Consider the following 23,457-nt stretch of genomic DNA (forward strand, 5'->3'; position numbering starts at 1 on the left):
AACCATCCGTAGGAACAGGAAGGATCCTGGTCTGCATAATGATTATAATAATAATTAATAATTATGACTGTTTTATTTTCAAGAACACACAGACAAATGCATCTCATTCAAAGCCACAGACTTCTGAAAGACTGCATCACACTTCGCTCTGAATCAGAATAACATCCAAAGAAACTAGCAGTGTGTGCGCCTAAACCTCAGTTAAATTGGAGCAACTGATAGAATCCGAAACAGGGAACTGGATTCTAAACTAGACAGCTTTTACTTCATATTGGGATTTCTGTCTGCAGTAAACCTCATAGGTCAATAGGACAGTCAGCAAATATTGCACAGGTAATAATTCCAAATTCAAAACAAGGAATTATTTTACACTTAAAGTATTAATATAAAAAACATGAGAAATATTTATATTCAAAATGGTTTCATTTCAAAAATATATACATACAAAATTACCAGTGCTTGAGGTAAAAGTGCATTTCACAATATAAGTTGAGATTTGTATTATCCAATCTTAGTACAGTCTCTGTGCAAAATAAAAAACATACGTTATGAAACAGTTGGGCAGACTGAATGTTTCCACTTTCTTTCAAGAGTAACAGTAATTCTGATTGTCATAAAAGATTATTTGTTAACAATTTATCAACTAGAACTGGCCTTGTGTTTGTCCAACTGAATCAGCCAACTTGAGTGGTGCTCACCATGGGTTAGATTGCATGCGCGCGCGCGTGCACACACACACACACACATTGCAAATGATTGCATTTTTCCTACTGCATAGCTACATCACTATCTTCAATCTTGGTGGATCTACTGCAGGCCCACTGTTAGCAGCTTCAAGCTGATTATAGTCCTCTATTAAGTTTGACAGCGATGAAAGTGCTTCAGAGAAACAGTTCTGATCCATCCCATCAACATGTAGGTAATGATGAAGGTGAGCCTGCAGAAACAAGTATTAGCTTCAATTATGCAGCATATCCTTTGCTGGGATAAATATTTCACATAAATGCAATTGTACTCCTAAAATTGAAAAGTAACAGAACAAATGACCACTTATGGTAGAAAATCTACGTAGTTTTTTAAAAAAATCTAGATATCATCTGTCACCTGCACTCTTTCTCTCTTTCACACACAAAACACACACAGACTTTTTCTTGTTTCCTCTCTCTCCCATTCTGATTATATAATTTTGCACTGCAGCCAACTGGCCATTGATATACCTTCAAATATAATACAACCCTACTACAGTCTATAAACAGGGAAGCCAGCTGACATAGGTACATAGTTTTTTGATACAGAGGGCATTTCCTTATACTGAGAATAACACAAGTATAAATGAAGTAATTAAAATAGTTCCATGACTTTTCATTTTAGGGTATATACCTTTTTCTTGTACAACTTCATGAATCTCTCTCTGAGTTCAATGAAAGTTGGTTTAATGCAGGTGTTATTTGCCAGTGCCAACAAAGAATGGGAATGGCCAACTGGAGGTACTGAACACAAACCAGTTTTCCATCCTTCTTGATTCCAGGATACAAACTGAAGTGAAGGCTTCAACCTGCAACCAGAAATTTAGGGCTGAAATAATAGCAAGCAATTATTAGTGCTATATTATGCTTCCTAAATGGACTCTAATTCCAGGCAATAAAGTCAGATTATGATTAATAAGATTAGATTAGCATATCTCAAGGGTGCCTGGTTGGAGAAGATGCCATTACACAGAGCAAAGTTAGCGGCAGATCTCACTATTTCCAGTGACATTTAAACTGATGTCCTCAGCACTAGTTTTATTTATTTATTTATTTTTCTATACCGCCCTATTCCTGAAGGACTCAGGGTGGTTTACAGGGCAATATTTAAAAGACAATATAAATTAAGATAAAAATAGAATTAAAAACAATTAAATTACCGTAATAATAGCCCAACAATAAAACAATGTTAAAATTTAAAACTAAACCCCCCCTCAGTCCAGGCCGGATAAATCGAAAAGCCAGGTTTTCAGGTCCCGGCGAAACGAGCGCAGGTCGGGGGCAGTCCGGAGTTCCACAGGTAAATCATTCCAAAGGGCAGGCGCGCCCACAGAGAATGCCCTCCCTCTGGGGATCACCCGCCAGCATTCCCTGACCGGCGGCACCCTAAGGAGGCTCTCCCTATGGGAGTGCACAGGACGATGGGAAGTTGATGCCGGCAGCAGGTGTATGCAATAAAGACATTCTAACTATCCTTTTAATGGAAGTGCATTCAAAAGCATTTGTCAAAAATTGATGCTAAATCTGTGTTTTACATTCTGTGTGCTAGTTTCTAAACCATGTATCAAACCGATGCCTAAAGATGCCTAAAAGATCTTGGGAACACAGAAGACGCAATGAGACTCTTAAGAGAGAAAACAGCTTTGTTACAAAAGAGATTCTTGAGTCCAGTGAGATTCTTGGGGGGGGGGTGAACATGAGAAAAATAATAGTTCTGCCTTAATACAGCAGGTGTAAGTCCCACAGAATAATGACTCTGTAGGGCTTTATGATTCTTACATATTCCTAGCAATAAAAGATTTTTCTAGAAATCCAAGTGATTCTTGTTTTCTAAGTTGGCCAGACTCGCAGGGCTTCTGAATGTTACATGTACATCAAATTCTATGTTCAAGAAAATGTAAGATTAAATTACCAAAAGCTTCTGTATTCTCAACAATACGATCATTTACAACGTAAGTGTACTTGTGCATTAGGAAGAGATGACACTAATCTCAAAAATGCTGTATTTTGGCCTTTTGAAAAAGCAATTACCGTATATACTTGAATATAAGCCGACTCGAATATAAGCCGAGACCCCTAATTTTACCCCCCAAAAATGGAAAAAGTTGGTGACTCGAGTATAAGCCGAGGCTGGGAAATGTAGCAGCTCACCTTATGCTCCTCTCCAGAGATCTTCCCTCAGCAGCGGCCGGCAAAGTAGCTCGCACGCGAAACAAGCCCGGCAGAGGAGCCGGAGCGGCGAGCAGAGGCGCCCGGCCCAGATCCTGCAAAGCCCGGCCGAGACGCGCCCCCAGCAGCGGAGCTGCTCCGGCTCCTCTGCCGGGCTTGTTTTGCATGTGAGCTACTTTGCCTGATGCTGAGAAGACCCGCTTGGGCACTCGGGTTGTTGTCAGTCTCCGCAGGCCCTTCTCGTTTCCAGGAACGTCAAGCGCGCTTGGCTCTCCACCCCCACGGCAGGGCAGGGCAGGGCAGAGACTTGCTCGCCCTTCTGACGGCCCTGAAGAGAAACGAAGGGCTTGCAAACTCCCCGCGAGAAGCTGGGCGAAGCGCGCGGCTGGGCGAGTGTGTGCCTGCGCGCGTATTTACGAAAGAAACGCTCCGAGAGTTCTTCTTTCTCCGCCCCCTTGGGGGGAACTCTAGCGACTGCTGTAGCCGCGCTTCTCTTCTCGGCTCCGAAAATAGGGATTTCTACTCTCTCTCTCTCTCTCTCTCCCCTCCCCACCCCGCATTCTCCTGCCTCTTCGATTGCGACAATAAAAGGGCGAAGGGTGCGCTGGTTTCTTCCTCCTTCCTCCCCCCCTCCCCTCCCCTCCCCGATTGTCAGGTGAGGCAGCTGGAGGTCTGGCCGGGAGATTGTAGCCGTTTTGAAACGCTGCGTCTTGAAACGCCCGATCAGCTGATTTTCGGGTGGAAGAGCCGCGGCTTGAATCTGTTTGCATCTGCCTGAATTAGACCGAAACGGCCTGAATTTGACCAGAGTTGCTTTGTAATGGCTGGAGGAACTGCAGAGGAGGTCTTGCCGGGAGATTGTGGCCGTTTTGAAACGCCGCGGCTTGAAACGCCCGATCAGCTGATTTTCGGGGCGGAAAGAGCCACGGCTTGAATCTACTTGTATTTGTTTGAACTTAACCAGAAACGGCTCGTAATGGCTGGAGGAACTGCGGAGGGAGTGAATGCTCCAGCCTGGAATATTTGGAAAGGCTGGGGGAACCGGATGAACTGCAGCTTAAGCGACTGTTGCCGGAGGAGCCATGGCTTGAAACGCCCCAGTTTTGGGGCAGCGTTTGCTTGTTCCCTCCCTCCCTCCCTCCCTCCCTCCCTCCTCTCTAAATCCTTCCTTCCTTCCTTCCTTCCTTCCATCCTCCCTCCCTCCCTCCCTCCCCTTTCCCTCCTCTCTAAATCCTTCCTTCCTTCCTTCCTTCCTTCCTTCCTTCCTTCCTTCCTTCCTTCCCCAGCCCTAATCCGGAAAGTGGAAGGAAAGAAGAGTAAAGGCTGGGCGGAGGAGGAGGGGAAGTTTAAAAAGGGGGCGGCGTTCCCTTTAAAAAGCCGTCCGCCACGCCGCGCTCCCTCGCAGCACTCGCGGCGGCTGGCTTCTTGGCTCCCGGTCTCCCCCAGGCTTCCCGGCTGTGATTGGCGAGCGAGCCTCCCGAGCTCCGGCGGCCGTGACATCAGCAGAAGCGGAGCAAGCAAAAGCGAAGGGGGAAGGAAGTTCACCAGCAGCACCTCGAGCCCGCTCCGAGCGCTGGCGGACGCGGAGCCGAAAGAGAAGCAGCATCTCTGCGCGCCCGGGCTGCTGGGGTGAAGTTGCAGCCGCCGCACCAACCAGCCGAGAAGACTCTCGCTTCCCCCCACCCCCCACCCCCCACCCTCCCTACATCCCGAGCCTTCCAGATCTTCGCCTGCCTACTCGCGAGCAGGCATGTTTTCCAGCCAATCCGGGCCTGGGAGCAGGGCGCCGGCGGCATGTCCACTTTCCCCGCACTCTCCGTTCAGACGGCGCCCTTTGAGCCTGGAGTGATGCGGACGTCGGAAAAGGGCGCCGGGCGAAAACAGCGAAGCGGGATTGCCGCGTGCCCCCCACTCCTCCTCCTCCTCCTCTTCTTCTTCCTCCTCCTGGTCGGCTTGACACCCCCATTTCGGCTGCTTCGCAAACTGCTTCCTCCACCCCACCCCACCCCACCTCACCCCTCCCCGCAAAAGATGCCGGGGTCGACAGCGTTTTTTCTACCCGGAACAAGCAAACACGCAGGCAACCCTGCACTATTCAGCTCAGTGAAGTCACACTTGAAACGGCTTGAAACGCCCGATCAGCTGATTTTCGGGGCGGAAAGCGTGCGGTGTTGTTGTGTTTTTTTTCCTCCCCCCGAAAGTGAACGGCAGCTTTCCGTACTAGTGTATTGGCATGTCAAGACACCAGCACAAAGACCAAGGTACAAGCAGCTCTCCTTCAGTCATTATTGAAACATTTGATCAGCCCAACTTCTTCTTCTTATTATTATTATTAAATCTGTTTTTTAACCAAGCGTGACTTCACTGAGCTGAATAGTGCAGGGTTGCCTGCGTGTTTGCTTGTTCCGGGTAGAAAAAACGCTGTCGACCCCGGCATCTTTTGCGGGGAGGGGTGAGGTGGGGTGGGGTGGGGTGGAGAAAGCAGTTTGCGAAGCAGCCGAAATGGGGGTATATAGAGGATGGGAGGTTCCCACCGAGAGAGCCAGCAGAGTTGTTGTCGAAGCGCGTCACACGCCTTTCCAACCACCAGAGAAGGGAGGAATAAGAAAGAAACACACACACACACACACACACCAGGAAATCGAGGAAGCTTGCGTAAGATCTGAAGGAGACACATCGTGGGAAAGGCACCGAGCGTGCCGTGGAAAAAAAAGAAAGGGTGGACTTGGGCTCGGCTGGTTTCGCAACGGGAAATGGGAAATCCCCGCAAAAGATGCCGGGGTCGACAGCGTTTTTTCTACCCGGAACAAGCAAACACGCAGGCAACCCTGCACTATTCAGCTCAGTGAAGTCACGCTTGGTTAAAAAACAGATTTAATAATAATAATAATAAGAAGAAGTTGGGCTGATCAAATGTTTCAATAATGACTGAAGGAGAGCTGCTTGTACCTTGGTCTTTGTGCTGGTGTCTTGACATGCCAATACACTAGTACGGAAAGCTGCCGTTCACTTTCGGGGGGAGGAAAAAAAACACAACAACACCGCACGCTTTCCGCCCTGAAAATCAGCTGATCGGGCGTTTCAAGCCGTTTCAAGCGTGACTTCACTGAGCTGAATAGTGCAGGGTTGCCTGCGTGTTTGCTTGTTCCGGGTAGAAAAAACGCTGTCGACCCCGGCATCTTTTGCGGGGAGGGGTGAGGTGGGGTGGGGTGGGGTGGAGGAAGCAGTTTGCGAAGCAGCCGAAATGGGGGTGTCAAGCCGACCAGGAGGAGGAAGAAGAAGAAGAGGAGGAGGAGGAGGAGTGGGGGGCACGCGGCGATCCCGCTTCGCTGTTTTCGCCCGGCGCCCTTTTCCGACGTCCGCATCACTCCAGGCTCAAAGGGCGCCGTCTGAATGGAGAGTGCGGGGAAAGTGGACGTGCCGCCGGCGCCCTGCTCCCAGGCCCGGATTGGCTGGAAAACATGCCTGCTCGCGAGTAGGCAGGCGAAGATCTGGAAGGCTCGGGATGTAGTGAGGGTGGGGGGTGGGGGGAAGCGAGAGTCTTCTCGGCTGGTTGGTGCGGCGGCTGCAACTTCACCCCAGCAGCCCGGGCGCGCAGAGATGCTGCTTCTCTTTCGGCTCCGCGTCCGCCAGCGCTCGGAGCGGGCTCGAGGTGCTGCTGGTGAACTTCCTTCCCCCTTCGCTTTTGCTTGCTCCGCTTCTGCTGATGTCATGGCCGCCGGAGCTCGGGAGGCTCGCTCGCCAATCACAGCCGGGAAGCCTGGGGGAGACCGGGAGCCAAGAAGCCAGCCGCCGCGAGTGCTGCGAGGGAGCGCGGCGTGGCGGGCGGCTTTTTAAAGGGAACGCCGCCCCCTTTTTAAACTTCCCCTCCTCCTCCGCCCAGCCTTTACTCTTCTTTCCTTCCACTTTCCGGATTAGGGCTGGGGAAGGAAGGAAGGAAGGAAGGAAGGAAGGAAGGAAGGAAGGAAGGAAGGAAGGAAGGAAGGATTTAGAGAGGAGGGAAAGGGGAGGGAGGGAGGGAGGATGGAAGGAAGGAAGGAAGGAAGGAAGGAAGGAAGGATTTAGAGAGGAGGGAAAGGGGAGGGAGGGAGGGAGGGAGGGAACAAGCAAACGCTGCCCCAAAACTGGGGCGTTTCAAGCCATGGCTCCTCCGGCAACAGTCGCTTAAGCTGCAGTTCATCCGGTTCCCCCAGCCTTTCCAAATATTCCAGGCTGGAGCATTCACTCCCTCCGCAGTTCCTCCAGCCATTACGAGCCGTTTCTGGTTAAGTTCAAACAAATACAAGCAGATTCAAGCCGTGGCTCTTTCCGCCCCGAAAATCAGCTGATCGGGCGTTTCAAGCCGCGGCGTTTCAAAACGGCCACAATCTCCCGGCAAGACCTCCTCTGCAGTTCCTCCAGCCATTACAAAGCAACTCTGGTCAAATTCAGGCCGTTTCGGTCTAATTCAGGCAGATGCAAACAGATTCAAGCCGCGGCTCTTCCACCCGAAAATCAGCTGATCGGGCGTTTCAAGACGCGGCGTTTCAAAACGGCTACAATCTCCCGGCCAGACCTCCAGCTGCCTCACCTGACAATCGGGGAGGGGAGGGGAGGGGGGGAGGAAGGAGGAAGAAACCAGCGCACCCTTCGCCCTTTTATTGTCGCAATCGAAGAGGCAGGAGAATGCGGGGTGGGGAGGGGAGAGAGAGAGAGAGAGAGTAGAAATCCCTATTTTCGGAGCCGAGAAGAGAAGCGCGGCTACAGCAGTCGCTAGAGTTCCCCCCAAGGGGGCGGAGAAAGAAGAACTCTCGGAGCGTTTCTTTCGTAAATACGCGCGCAGGCACACACTCGCCCAGCCGCGCGCTTCGCCCAGCTTCTCGCGGGGAGTTTGCAAGCCCTTCGTTTCTCTTCAGGGCCGTCAGAAGGGCGAGCAAGTCTCTGCCCTGCCCTGCCGTGGGGGTGGAGAGCCAAGCGCGCTTGACGTTCCTGGAAACGAGAAGGGCCTGCGGAGACTGACAACAACCCGAGTGCCCAAGCGGGTCTTCTCAGCATCAGGCAAAGTAGCTCACATGCAAAACAAGCCCGGCAGAGGAGCCGGAGCAGCTCCGCTGCTGGGGGCGCGTCTCGGCCGGGCCTTGCAGGATCTGGGCCGGGCGCCTCTGCTCGCCGCTCCGGCTCCTCTGCCGGGCTTGTTTCGCATGTGATTCCGGGCCAGGTGCTGCTGAGGGCGAGCAGAGGCACCCGGGCGACCCCAGCAGCGTCAGGCAAAGTAGCTCGGCCGCGCGCAAGTCCTCGGTAAGTTCTTTTTTTTTGTTGACTGGAGTATAAGCCGAAGTGGATTTTTTCAGCCCAAAAAGTGGGCTGAAAAATTCGGCTTATACTCAAGTATATACGGTAGTAATTCTTGGGAACATATGTTTTAGTACAAACCGTTCAATATTTCTACGAAGATCTGAAACCTGTACGTTTCCTCTGACTAAGAGGGCGCAAGCAAGGTACAAACTATGTCTTGGATCAGCGCGTAACAGCTGGTGTTCTTTGCTAAAAGCATCAGAAAACATTTGATCCAACCTAAAAAACAGAGGAATTATTTAACAGCATTAAGAATATATGACAAATAAGGTACATATGTATTTTGTATATATTCTGGTTTGCAAGCTTTTGGAAACTATACTGTAATTATATGAATAGTAAGAACATATTTGTGAATTTTATTTCATACAAACCCCCCCCCCCCGGTTCCCGAAAGGCCAGGTACATGTCGTATAGAATCTCAAAAAAAAAAAAACTTCCTTAAAAGGAAAAGAAAATCAGATTTGTAGATTCTGACAATACAGCAGACTGAACAAGAACAATACAAATTGTATTACTGCTAAGCTTGTAAGCCGCCGTGAGTCTTCGGAGAAGGGCGGGATATAAATGGAATAAAAATAAAAATAAATAAAAATAAATAAATTCTGGCCAAGTGAACAGCAGGCCTCACGTCTCCCGAAGAGGTGTAGTTAGATTAATACAATCCTTAAGTCAGAAAGACCCTGTGTTTTGATGATATATTACCTGAAATAAGGAAAATGAATTTTCCCATTTTTAGCATCCTTATTTACACACATCAATCAAACTGGTCACTTCACAAAGGGTTGAGAACTGGCAATAATATCTTATACACAAAAGGGTAACACGAAAGATAAGCCAGCTGCTTATCTTCTCAGTGCAGTTAGCAAATAATATGCCAAAGACTTAAAACTATAAGAATGGATGGAAATGGAAAGCATAACTAAAGATGAGCAAGCAGGATTCAGAGTATTCTTGTACTATACCATCTCATACAGAAAATGTTCAGAAAAAGAAATCCTCTGCATACTTGACCTTCTTACATTTCAAAGCTGCCCATTGTGCCCCTGAGGGCAAGACAAGAACCAATGGATGGAAACTAATCAAGGAGAGAAGCAACCTAGAACTAAGGAGAAACATCCTAACGGTGAGAGCAATCAACCAGCCGAATAGCTTCACTGGAGGCTTCCAAGAAGAGACTGGACAGCCATTTGTCTGAAATGGTATAGGACAGGGGTGTTAAACTGCCGGCCCGTGGGCCGGACGCATCATCCAGAAGCCGTGCCCACCCCATTGCCGGCAATGGCAAAACTGTCCCGATACGTTGTGCGACATCACGTGACGTCGTGAGTTTCACATGTCTGGTATAGGATCTTCTGCTTGAGCAGGGGGTTGGACTAGAAGATCTCTAGGGTTCCCTCCAACTCTGTTATTCTTTGTTATGTTATGATGTGTTATGTAGAACTATTCCATGGGAGAAAGTTAAAAAAAATATTTATTGACAGGCACCTATACTGATTCACAATTAGCACTAATTCTTTTTTAAGAACGAGATGCCATTCGCAAGGGACTTTCTCTGACACCCTATGGCTATGCATACAAAGAGGAGACTGCCAAAAATATATTCAGTTCTGTTCAAACTGTATATCAACTGCACGGTAGAAGTCCTAACCTACCCAGACTTCCGTCCACCTAAAAAGGCAGGCCATAAGATCCCAATACTCCCTTTATGCAAATGACATTGCAATCACGTTGCAACTCCCGACTAGGCTTAAAAGCAAGCTAAATAGTCTGATATTCAGTTTTAAAAATATCTAAAATATTAACTTTTGGTCTATAAGGCAAAAACTAAGGCTGGATTACACAGGGGAACAGAATAAAACAGATGTATATCTTTAAATATTTGGGGCAATTTTCTATTCCAAAGAGACCTAGTATGCCTAATCTAGTCCTAACCTGTTCTTGTATACCAGGATTACATCTTCCAGTCAGCTTTAAAATCGTCAGCTGCCATAAAGGACTTTATTTAAAAAAAATCCAGTTGGAGAATTAATATCTTAAGCATAAAAATTCTTTAATGATAGAACCTTAACCAAATCATACATGCTGCACAAGTGAGAATTTATGCTGAGTAGAATGCATTAAAGCCAGTACAAGCCAAGCATTTTGATCAGATTGTAGACAAGGATGCCTAAAACTGAAGTTCAAGTTTGGAAACGGATAATTATTGGTTAAAGATTCAGTTTTTTCTAACAAATTGACTACCTCTAGTTTTTGTTGACAATTATTGGTCAAACTAGAAAGTTGCAGTAGAACAAAGATTAATACCATGGGGGGTGACCAGCATTATCTCTATGATATGAACAGGTTGGAGAGCCAATTATGTGTCGTGGTTAAAGCATTTGGCAAAAATCCTGCCTTTGGTAGAAAGCAAGCTGGAGGATCTTGGGACAATCGCTCTCTTTCAACTGTGAAAAGGAGGGAAAGGTAAAATACTTCCAAAAAAATCTTGCCAAGAAAACTTGGCAAGGGACTTTCCAGGCAGTTGCTAGGAATCAAATCTAAACTGAAGACACCAAAAAGAAAAGAAAAAGATGTTGACTAAACTCAAAGATTAACAATATGGAATGTTAGTTTAAATACTCTTACCTTCCCCTGTATGGGGGAAAAAAACATTTTTTGGGCTTGACACGACATCCTTCTCTCTGAAGGGTAGGTATTCTAAAAAAAACAAACCTCATTTGTGGAGGGCAGCCTCCCTGCCTGGATCCAGGGAGAAAGAAATTTGCACGTTCTTTTATTGTAGCTTCCATGAGGATATTAAGAATGGTTATTATATCCTTGCTGTGACAATACTTAGGAGGAGTGGATAAGCACTATGTGAACCTCCTTCTCAGATATAAAACCTTCTACTACCTGTTTTATGTGTTCAATATGAAAACAGCCGACACAAGGCTAAACATTATTTTTTCCTTTAAATATTTCATTTAGACTGCTGATCACTAAACAAAAGAAATTTGTTAAAGAAACTAATTTGATGTTGAATATGATAACAGCAGCACGGTTACTGGTGGGACAATATTGGAAGAAGGATAGTTTGCCTACTATAGAAGAATGGGTGTTTAAAGTTTCGAATCTTGCAGAAATGTCTAAGATTTCTGCTTACTTGAAAGATCATTCACAGGAAAGATATATTTCAGTTTGGAGGAGATGGATAGATTATATTCAGAACAAATATGGGTCTAAAAAGTTCCATTTAGCTTATGAGTAGATTTTAGTGGGATATTGTTATTGGTACTTTGTAGGTAGATATGTTAAAGGGGAGTTAAAGCACATTATGAATTTCGTTAATTGTATATTATGCATAATTTTTATTTAGAATATGATTATTATAACTATAATCCTGTATTTAGCTCTGGGAAGTGGGGGGGAAGTGGGCAGGTTTGGGGTGGGGGGGGATTTGGGGATATATTGTAAAATCTTGTTTTTGTAAAACTCTTTAATAAAAAAAAAGAAATTTCATTTGTTTTCACCTATGGACGTTCCAAAGCAGATTCATTTTCAAGTTACTTAGCATACACTTGTCATTTACATGTAAAAACAGCCAAGAGCGGAGAGTCTTCACAGCATAATGCTAGTTTTGACAGGTTACCCTTCTAGGAACAATGCTGAATAAAAATACTCACCTTCGAGAAGGCACATTAACATCAGCCAGAGTATAAAGAGGAGTCAAGCTGGAAACTAGATAATGAAGTCGAGGAAAGGGCACCAAGTTCATGCTGATTTCATTAAGATCCATATTAAGAGAGCCTTCAAATCTAGCCGAGCTGAAAATAACGTACAAAAGTTGTATACGATCAAACAGTCCTTTTCATGCTTGAGGAGGTGATTACAGATCTTCTCTGCCAAGTTATGTGGTGCTTTAAAAGCTCTGAGTTTAACAATCAGACTAATCATAATACTTATTTCAGAAGGGTAGAAAAGGAAAAAAAATATCCTGTGACTTTGCCCTTGCTACAAGACCCAGACTAGTGGAAATTCTACATAGGGATATGCTGATATTTTGCAAAACTATACCTATGTTTATCAATTATACACAAATGCTACAGAAACAAAGTTTCAAACTTCCCATTCAAAGCCAAACAGGGCCTCAACAAAAAGAATGAATTTTATTCTTTCAATTTAGCAAGTGTGCTCAGGGGCTTTACAACAATTTATTTTCTTTCACTGCCCCTCCCAGCACCTGGCCTTTTAAGCTTCTCAGAAAAACATCAACTCATATCATTTTTAAGGAGATGGCTACTTGTAAATAAGCAAGTGACTATGACCTGTGGAAAAATGTAGAACCTTCATTTCAACAAGATAACATATTTTAGTATAAGTACAATATATATATATATATATATATATATATATATATATATATATATATATATATATATATATATATATATATATATATATATATATGTGTGTGTGTGTGTGTGTGTGTGTGTGTGTGTGTGTGTGTGTCTGTGTCTGTGTCTGTGTGTTAAGTAGTTGTCAAGTCTTTTGAATACACCTTGCTAATCAAATCAAAGTCGCAACTTACGACAGCTCATTATTTGTGTAAATAATTCAAAAATTCAGATAAAAAGGGTATGACTGACTGATGAGAACATAAGAAGTTCAAAATGATCATATCAGCCTCCCTAAATTCTTTATTAGCAATTTGAATAATTTACACAAATAATGAGCTGTCGTAAGTTGTGACTATATCCTGTGGATAGCCTTGAGTTAGGCCAAAACAGGAAAGAAAGATTTGATTAGCAAGGTGTATTCAAAAGACTTGACAAATACTTAACACATATATCTCCCTTGCTTCCTAGCTAATAAAGAGAGAAAGAACCTGTGGCTCAGGAAGTTAAAACAACTGCCTAATATATAATCAGCCCAGGTTCGAATCTCAGATAAAAAGGGTATTACTGACTGATGAGAACATAAGAAGTTCGAAATGATCATATCAGCCTCCCTAAATTCTTTATTAGCAATTTGAATAATTTACACATCTATATCTATCTATCTATATCTATATCTATCTATCTATATATACTGCTCAAAAAAATAAAGGGAACACTTAAACAACACAATGTTCTGTATTAATGGTAGGATGTCTTATTTTCTGTTCCCTTTATTTTTGAGCAGTATATATATATCTTAGAAGGCTTAAAAAAATTCACCTGGTCAAATTCAATAGTAAGTTAGCCACAATGTTGTTCATAGCATCAAACGGTTTTTCTTGAAGATGTTTTATTCCACCTGCACTGGAAGTCACCAGGCTGCTTTGTTTCACCGTTGATCCTAGCTTTCCAGAGTTGGACATCTGGTTAATTTTACTAACTATGTCAAATAAAGACTTTGGAAGAAGAAGAAAAAACAATGAAAAATATTTATATTATGCAAAGTCAATAATTATTGTATAGTTCTAATTAAATCCATTGAGCAGGAAAGATATTTTCAAAGTATTTCATCACAATGCAGGAATGCAGCCTTATTATGTTTCTAATTTGTTTCAAATACATGTAAACCTTAAATGACAAAATAAGCAAAACTACAATGGACTGGATTTTATAATAGAATGACAGATTTAGTTAGTCTTAGAGTAGCTCCATGAAATGGGTAGAGCTTATGATATTCTAAACAGTGCTTTCAATCAAGGAGTTGGACTAGGAAGATGAAAAATCCAAGATCAGGTGGATTCTCCACCATGGATATTCAATAAGCGATTGTGGATTGTAAATATCACTCAGCCCAATTCACAATGGAAATATGAGCAGGAGAATGCAATTTACACTGCCTTGGGCTTCTAGAGATTGGATATACACATAAATAATAACATTGTTATTAAAACTAATTAGAAAAAAATAATTTAAAAAACTAAAAAGTTGCAAGATGCTTCACAAATTTAACATCCAAACATATACTAAATCAATGTAGAGCAGGAGTCATCAACTTTTCTGGATTGGCAGCCCGGTGGGAAAGGAAGAGGGAGGCACCTTTATGTGCGCATGCGCACACATGCAAATGTGGCTGTGTGTGCATGAATGGGGATGTGAACATGTGCGCTCCACAAATGGGGCTGCTAGCACCAATGCGCGGATCAGTTAGCGCCAGCACAAGAGAGTGTGTGTACACGTGCATGCGCATGTGTACTGGCCAGCCACTCCTGTGGCCCAGTAACCAAGAGGCCGTGGTCTGGTAGTGGGCCACGGCCCATAGGTTGGGGACCTCCGATGTAGAGAACCAAGCAAAATATTTAATTCCTATTAAATGCAGAATAAACATATTCACATATACATATAATACATACACATGAAAGGCTAAAAATTTACACAATACATACATTGCTCATATACTACTTTAATAAGGAAATATTTTGTTTTTATTTAAAAAGTGCAAAAATGTCTCTTCCGTTCACTTTAAAAAGCAAAGCTGTCATTGGTCTTGACTCAGAATAGTTCCACAATGGAAAAAGCATGCAGAAGCTATCAGTTCAGAATTTCTACTTATAAAGTTTATATTAAAGATGGAAAAGAACTCCCCTTCTAAGGTCAATTCTCAGGCCTTGACAAAAGCTCACCTCATTTTCAATGGGCAAGACGCAGTCGGCATGTTCACTGAGTTCCTTCATAGCCAACACACTGTTATATGGAGACGTGATGACATCATCCTCACGAGATGGATAAACTGAAGTCACAAATCTATACACTTCTGGAAATTCATCTTCGAGCACTGTTAGTAAAAATGTACCAAGACCAGATCCTGTTCCTAGAAGAAATAAGGGAATAACTACAATGACAAAATGACCTGTCTTACAAATTATAGATTTTTTTTAAAAAAAATTCAAAATCAATGTTTACACAATTTACCTCAGGCAACATCTATTGGAAAACTTATGAGAAAATGTGTTAGACATGCCCTTCCCTAGTTCACCCAAAGAGAAAGTGAAGGAGAGGGGAAGTCCCGACCTATTGGCATTGATTTCTTAGCCTGGTCTACCTTGTAAGGCTGACATTTACACATTCATTTAAAGGCTGCCCTTAAAAAATCCTGATAGATTCAGGCCACAAAAAGAATAATAATGTGCAAGATGCCAAATACTTTTGCGGGCTCAGTATACTGGGCAGGAAATCAATGTTTCCTAACCTAAATCATTACAGGAACTAACATATGTGACTGACGATGTGTCCGTACAATGCTGTGTTGCAGGGTATTCTTTCTAAGATACAGCCTGAAAATGCAGGATTTTTCAAACTTTTTCAGGCTATGAAACCTATTACATTTATTTATTTATTTTTGCAAGATTTCCATGTTGAGAGGCAAAGCTCTACTGTTAAAAAATTGTGTTCGAGTGAACCTTTTTTGGCCCTTATTTTCTTATGGAACCCATTTAAATGTTCTAGTGTTCTGTGGAAGATAACTTGAAAAGCCTGGCATTATGAGAAAAGCAGAGGAACACAATTAATTACCTAAGTATTCATGAATTGTTTCATTATAAGCTAACATACAATGACAGTTTCTCCTCACGTAGGGAGTTTAATACTATGCAGGGGATAAAGCCACATCTCACGTTTTGTTGCACATGAAATAGACAAACATTTTCCCTTCCTGAAGTCCCCTAATTATGAATAAACAGAAAGTGGACAAGCATTGTTTTTGACCCAAAATATTGTATCTCAGAATTTTTCTTGTGCTCAAGGGCATTATGAAGTGCAAGAACTCTCATATATATCAAAGAACTCAAACGTAAGCTAACAGCATTATGATTTTTGTAAAGTATATAAACAAAGAAAAATGTAATTTAAAAAAAAACCATTGAGATCCACTAATAATTTTAATGAATATATCTTTTGAAGCCAATGAAACATTGCAAGATATCTCCTTTATTTATTTTAAACATCTGTTTTCAGTGTTTAAAATAGTTTAAAAAGTTCAGTGAACTTTTTTTTACAGCATTTTTATAAACCTCAATTGGCATACTTTGCCCAGTGCAACAGCACTTCCTATAACATGACCAGCAAGGTGGAAATGGAAAGAAATGAAAAAATGTTGCCTCACAGCAAATAGAAAAACAACTGTGATGTTGTATTCAACTCTCAGAAGTCAGAAATTTCTTTCCAATTTCCAACCAAACGGAAATTTCTTATTGGATCTAAGAGTATATGGCTATATCTCTGGGACTAGAGCAATACTTACCCCCTCCCATGGAATGAATAACAAAGAAGCATTGCAGACAGTCACAGTGTTCTGCAGTTTTCCTCAATTTTTCAATAATATGCTCTTGGTACTGACATCCATACACATTGTGACCCACAGCCCTGAAAATAGGAGATTTTTTAATATGCTACCCTTCTATTTCAGTGCTAATATTAACATGCCATCTTTTGAGCTCATATGCATTAGTATCCGATTTAAGTACAAGCAAGATGATAAATGGAAGCAGGCCTCTTAGCCCCTTCTTCCTCTCTTGGTCCCACTGGTTTGCTTCTCCCAGTCCACGGCTAGCAAAGGCAAAAAGCTGGTTGACATGGACAGAAAGGGCAAAGTGTTTTGTCTGTTTAAGGACATTCTTTGACGCCACAAAGACAAAATATATTTGAAATTTAACCACCACCCCCCCCGCACTAAACGATTAAACTGACACCAATAAACCACTCTTCATCTACATTCTTCTAGTCTTCCCATGCAACTTAAGATGATTGTGGTCATAAGTCAAGAAATTACCTTCTATGTAATTTGAAATCTCTTTTAAGAGCACTTGTGTGAAGTTGGGTTTGGGGGGGGAGGGAGGCTTAAATGTTGAAATCTTCTCTTTGGTTAGCTGCTCCAATTTGTTCTTAGATGACCAAATGAAATGAAGCAGCAGCAGTTAGGAACAGATGAGCATGTGCCTGATAAAAGAGAATTTGGACCAGCTGGATTCCTCCCCCCCAAAAAAACCAGCTATTACCAACTGTCCTAAGAGAGTTATTTCAAAAGGCAGTCAAACAGACTGTCATCTGGACAGTTTCCTTTCCTCAAGGGCTATTTATGACCAACTGTCCTAATGGAATAAATCTAAGCCATCACATACAGTAAATGTTTATAACCTGAAAATCAGGATACAAAGTGTACAATGAATAGATCAATACAATTATATGCAAAAAATGAAATATCTATTTATGGAAGCATGAAAACAGGCAATATATTTGGCAAAACAATTATAATTTTGGGATTTAAATAGTCATCTTAATATCCTCCTTTCAGGGATTGCAGTAAGTGCAAAAGATAGAAAAAAAGAGTTCTTAAAATTTCAATTGAATATGAAGTTTTTCAAATAGAATCTGGTTGAAGAATTTTATGAACCTGAATTTATTCTTACCAATTGTTCCCTGAGCCAGAAACATCTGTGATCAGCTGTTTGCTATCAAATACCTCTCTCAATGGCCCCTGAAGTATTTCATTCACTACACCCTCTTCCATGTCAATAAGTAGAGCCTGAGGGAGCAGAATAAAAATAATTTACTTAGCATACCTTCAAAAACAGGGCACAAAAATAAAGTAGATATGCTTTGATTAATTTTCACATACACTTTTAATTTTAAAAAAGCTGACTCCAGAAAAATATATCCTGAATTCTCATATAAAATGAAAAAATAATTTCAATTATTGTTATTAAAATAGCTCCAAGATCAAATGTACACAAATGTTTAAATACAAAACAATAAATGTAACTTATACTCAAAACATATGCTTTTACTAAATACTTTCTATTATGTCTTAGTTAATTGGATTTATCAATGTGATTTGTCTCAACAAGCATATTTTCTAAGCTCCAGCATGAGTTTTTTTTGAAGTATGAATGATCCTTTATTGTCAAACTACAACCATGTATACACTGAGATTGGCTGAGTTTAATCTCTGATTAAACTTTGTACTTTTAATAATGATATTCAAGCCAAGAATACCTCTGCAGCAAGAATGCTCAGGAAAAATAATGACTCTTAATACTATATATCAACCCTTTCTGACAACTAAATATAAAAAGGGAAAAGTTAGCCAACAACCATAAAGACATTTTTCATTAAGAGAGGCATCTGTGCAGGCAGATTTTTCTATGTAATCCTATTCCAAAAGTGTACTTATTTTCATTTTTTAAATTTCATATTCAGACTATACTCACAATAAACATATTAAACAAAATTTTTTTTAAAACTGTAATAGATATATATTGTTAAATATTTAAATATTAATGTCTAAATTAACTACTTACTTTATTGCTAATCCTACACTGTGTGTACTGTATGTGTGATAAATTATATCTGGCATGATGCAACAGTATTATAACTTGCATAGGAAAGTTTCTTCTAATAGTTCACTTTTCAAGGAGACTATACACCATTGCATGCCCTGTCCTATCTATTTGAAAATGGGGGCAAAATATGAGCAGGTAGTATTATAGAGTTTTACAAAACAAAGCTGAAAGGCACAAAGACCTCACTTGTTTAACCAATCACATAAATATTATTTCAATAGTTACAGAGTAAATATGTTTGATAATAAAACTTTCCAAGTTAGGAACATTTTATAGTCTACAAAGCAAAAGAAAGGGTTAAATTAAATATTTTCTCCTCTTACACGTGCTTTTAAGGAACAGATTTTTCCTCTGGAAATGTCAGCATTGTCACCATCTGTTCTAGAAAGATCGAAAGTCAGTTAGTTATAATCATGGATAAAGATCAGCCAGCCTTTGCAGGTGACATCACACTTTCTCATTTTATAGAAGAAAGACACTGACATACAAAAACTGAAAAATACTTTTCCTAATATGAAATAAAGAAACAAGAGAAATATAAAAACTAATAAAAGAAAAAAAGAGGCTTGGCATATGTAACTCCTTTTGCAGGATTTCAAATAGATAACATCAGAAGACTATAAAGTTATCAGCACTATTTTCCTACTATCATGGAAGATAAAAAGCAAGACAGATAAGAGGGGTTTTTTTGTGCAACTTGATAAAGTGATGAAGTTATAGCAAGTCCACTATATTAGCAAGCCAGAAAGAAACAACTATACCGTGAGGCAATGGAGCCCTGGCTTGGAAATAGCTTTTTGTTCAGACTATGGAGGATAATAAATAAAATTAGAGCTACAAAAATTTGGATGAACAGTCAACATCCCAAATCTTTGCTGCCAGCTTATGACCTAATAGTTCAGAGACTGAAAAACGGAACTATGATATTATTCTAAAACAATGAATACCAAGAATTATGGCTCAGTCAGAATAAGTTAAGTCATGACAGTGGTGTAACATTTAATTAATTAATCCAATTTCTATACCCACATCTCATGTAAGTGATTCTGGGTGGTTTACAAATAAATTTATTTTAATTCTGCTACAACCATTGATATGAGTATCACTACAGAATCTGCCTATTTACCTAATCCAAAAATAAAGAGATACAAGCTTCAATCCTATACTCACTTAATTAAACCCCATTGAATAGCTAACATACAGGATTATAACAAAGCAAATTTACTTACACAGCATCAATGACATAAGGATGAACAATAAATTCATACCATTAATGCCAGAACTTTTATCTTTCATAAAATAGAAAATGCAAACTTTCAGCAATGCAAAGCCTGATACAAAAGAATCTCTCAAAATATACAGAACAATTTTAAAACCAAGTGTCTCAAATAACATATTACTTCCCAAAAAAACTTACCTAGTGTTCACATTTCTAAAGAAACTGCTTATTGCTTCATCATAAAGTCCTTTCTAAAATAATAAAAAATACTTTAAGTAAAAACTGAACTTGGGACCTGCGCTATAAATTATAGCACAAATATTTAAAAATAACTTTGTGAGATTATACTCCGTTGTATTTAAAAAAACCATTGGTGTAATTCAAAACATACATGATGTGTTTATTTTGTTTTCTTGTACAGATATATATTTTAACAACAATTCTGCAAGATGGCTTTGGATTTTTTGATAGACCTACTGAACGCTAGTGACTCAAAATCTTACAGTAAAATTCATGTTAAGAACTGTGTGAAGAAATTAGAAAGGACAAATTAGCAGTACTATTCAGAAACAAATAACACTACTGTAATATCCAACAAATCTGGGATGTTATAATACTGTTAATTAAAAAATTAATGAGGAATTTTTTTAAAAAAATGTTAAAAGCATAACAGCTGTCATTTTTTGAACTACAGCTCATTTCAACCTTATTCTACGGTGCTAGGCTTGCTATACGTTTTAACATTTTTTTTCTGATTTTAGATCTAGTTCATACTGTCACATATACTTGAGTTAACCTATCCTTTAATTTATGTAAGTTCAGCCTCCCCTCCACCCGCAGATCTTCAAATCAGATACAATGGAACCCGATTAGACTTCGTTCCCATTTGTGGATGGTTTCTCCAGCTTTCCATTGTAGGCAGCAAAAAAGCATCCCCAAGAAAATTGTAATGTGTATATCTTGTTTTGGGTAAATAACATGGGGCAAAGAAGTGTGTATTTTGAACTTTGGTTCAAAGACTCCTGAGAATGGGTCTATGATAACTCACCACAACCAACTCATCATGGCCAACTCACTGCAGCCAACTTGCCTGCAGGACAAGAGTTACAAATATCAAAGAAACAGTGGAATAGAATAATTAAAGAAAGAATGCCAAAGGTAGGACAAAAATGAAATGTGAATGACAAAAATTAAAATATTGTTTTAAACTACAGGTAATCCTTACAACAGTTCATTTTAGTGACTATTCAATTACAACAGCACCGAGAACAGTGACTTATGGCCTTTTTTCAGAGTCACAACCTTTGCAGCATCCCCGTGATCAAAACTCACATGCTTGGCAACTGGTTCATATTTATGACCATTGTGGCGTCCCGGGATCCTGTGATCACTTTTTGCAACCTTCTGTCAAGCAAAGTCAATGGGGAAATGGAGCAAAACTTGCTTAACAAGTTCTCACTTAACAACAAAAAAATTGGGCTCAAACTGTGGTCGTAAACTGAGGACTACCTGTATTTGAAATAATTACACTGAATTGTTGAATTATCCTGCAGCAAGTTGTCCTGTGGCAAGCTGGCCACAGTGAGTTGTCTCGTGGCGAGTTGGCCTTGGTGAATTGTCCCATTCCACCTCAGAACACCGTGGTCACACAATACAACAAAGTGATGGATCACCGAAGAGTCCAGAGTTCTTATTTGAGGCACACACAATCAAGGCTCAAATTATTCCTACTCCCTATGCACTCATTCTCTAGTAAAGGATGAGAAAGGGGGAGGGAAAGAGAAGAGGGCCAACAGCAGCAAGGTGGAGGGACTCGGTTACAGCGGGGATGAATGCACCATTGGAAGACTTGAAGGATCAGGTTGGAGAGACAATCAAGGAGAACACCTGGTTGCTGGATGCCGAAACTACTTAATAATAATAAAGTTGGAAGGGATCTTGGCGGTCATCTAGTCCAACCCCCTGGTACACAATTCATCAATAATCGAAGAGGCTTATCCGCGCGAAGCCATGTTACCCAAGGAAGGAGAAGGATCCCAGTCGGGAAGCCGAAACTACTTAATAATAATAAAGTTGGAAGGGATCTTGGCGGTCATCTAGTCCAACCCCCTGGTACACAATTCATCAATAATCAAAGAGGCTTATCCGCACGAAGCCATGTTACTCAAGGAAGGAGAAGGATCCCAGTCGGCTCTTAAAGTAAAAAAAGAAGTCAATGGACTCTAGTAGAATCACATCCCACGTGAAGGTTTGTCGGGAAACTCCAGAACAGGGGTCTTCAAACTTGGCCCTTTTATGACTTGTGGACTTCAACTCCCAGAATTCCTCAGCCAGCAAAGCTGGCTGAGGAATTCTGGGAGTTGAAGTCCACAAGTCATAAAAGGGCCAAGTTTGAAGACCCCTGCTCCAGAACATCACTGGAATCGTAGCCATGACAACAGAACGCCGGGCGGGACAGTAATCACAGTAACCAGTCGCCGGAACTACCCGGAACAGAAGGGCTGCAGCGCCTCACCCTGGCGGCAAAAATGACGGCTGTGGAGGCAACCACCTCGCCACAAAAGAGGAGATCTTCGCTGCTGCCTTCCCACTGTTTGCTGTGGTCTTATGCGGATGGACCACAATGGCAAAACAAGGGAGTAAAGTCACCCTCCCCCCATTTTTTTTTTAAAAAAAACCATTTTAAACAACGGGAAGGAAAACGGGTGAACAAGTAACCTTTCAACAGCATAACTGCGCATGCGCTCGTACTAAGAGGTGGGGCTTGTTACCTTATTAACGGTCGCGTGTTCGCGCAGCGCCAGGTCCCAGAAGCGGCATCCTATTTGGTTTCCGCATTGTCCCACTGTATTGAGAGATTAAAGGGAAACACAGACACACACAAAAAAAAGGTGGAGGGAGGCAGCTGTCACGGAGCAGTACGAAGGAGGAAAAAAAGAAAAAAAAGAGACTTCAAGAGGGACTGGGAATTACGTGCACGCTCACCCTGGACTACTACGGACTGCGTCATAACTGCTGCTCGCGCGGCTCTCGCGCCTCAGGCGGGTCCGGCCTGAAAGATGCTCTCCTCCCCCTCCCCTTCCTCTCCTCGTTCTCCGTTTGGAAGCGGCTTAAAAGGCAGGAACGCAGAAAACCCAGCCCCCCTCCCTCCCGCCTTGTTGATTGGGCATTCGCGCACGCGCAAAGCGACGGACAGCGGGCGTGAGCGTTTCCAGGAGGAGGGGAACGTTTCAGCGTTGGCTTTCAGCGCGTGCGCGGTCGCCTTTCACCCATTAGAGCGGTTTTAAACTCCCGCCGGCGGGCATGACGGGTTATTTCGGAGAGGTTTTCAGCTCGTTTGTTTGTTTGTTTGTTTTTCGCTTCAGGATGGTGACCGGCACGACGCGGCCTATTTTTGAGTTGTGGGTGCTGCCTCCTCCAAATAAACGAGCCCTTCTGAATCATTCCGCGTGTCAACTCCCACAATCCATACATAATTCATAATTAGAATTAGACTGCTTTATCGGCCAAGTATGGTTGGACGCGCAAGGAATAATTCATATAACTTCACATAAGCAAAGTGTTATATGCCTAAATGGAAGGGGCCGTTCGAGCCTGTCTGGATCTTGCCTCCCAAGCCCATTTAGGAAACACCTTTTAAGCTGAAACAAAAGGAGAGTATAGGTAGTCCTCGACTT

General features: G+C 41.9%; 1 protein-coding gene across 5 annotated transcripts; it reads right to left on the reverse strand.

The window, feature by feature from the left end:
• Positions 1–52: 52 nt before the first annotated feature.
• Positions 53–22,875, reverse strand: TUBE1 (tubulin epsilon 1). Of its 5 annotated transcripts, none has more exons than XM_083367590.1 (12): positions 22,552–22,875; positions 19,979–20,031; positions 19,791–19,850; positions 18,885–18,937; positions 17,629–17,744; positions 16,464–16,585; positions 14,848–15,035; positions 13,448–13,623; positions 11,915–12,055; positions 8,328–8,468; positions 1,381–1,555; positions 53–937 (listed from the first exon to the last, which is right to left on the reverse strand). In XM_083367590.1, the coding sequence occupies exons 3-12, from the start codon at positions 19,825–19,827 to the stop codon at positions 779–781; spliced, it is 1,308 nt and encodes a 435-aa protein (XP_083223716.1). In that variant the 5' UTR covers positions 19,828–19,850; positions 19,979–20,031; positions 22,552–22,875; the 3' UTR covers positions 53–778. The 5 variants fall into 5 exon arrangements, with proteins under 5 accessions (XP_083223716.1, XP_083223715.1, XP_083223717.1 ...); XM_083367589.1 differs by lacking the exon at positions 19,791–19,850 and having other exon boundaries at positions 18,885–18,942; positions 22,552–22,625; positions 22,766–22,831; XM_083367591.1 differs by having other exon boundaries at positions 22,766–22,814.
• Positions 22,876–23,457: the final 582 nt, after the last annotated feature.

The sequence above is a fragment of the Vipera ursinii genome (assembly GCF_947247035.1).
Source record: "Vipera ursinii genome assembly, chromosome: 1".
Lineage (NCBI taxonomy): Eukaryota > Metazoa > Chordata > Lepidosauria > Squamata > Viperidae > Vipera > Vipera ursinii.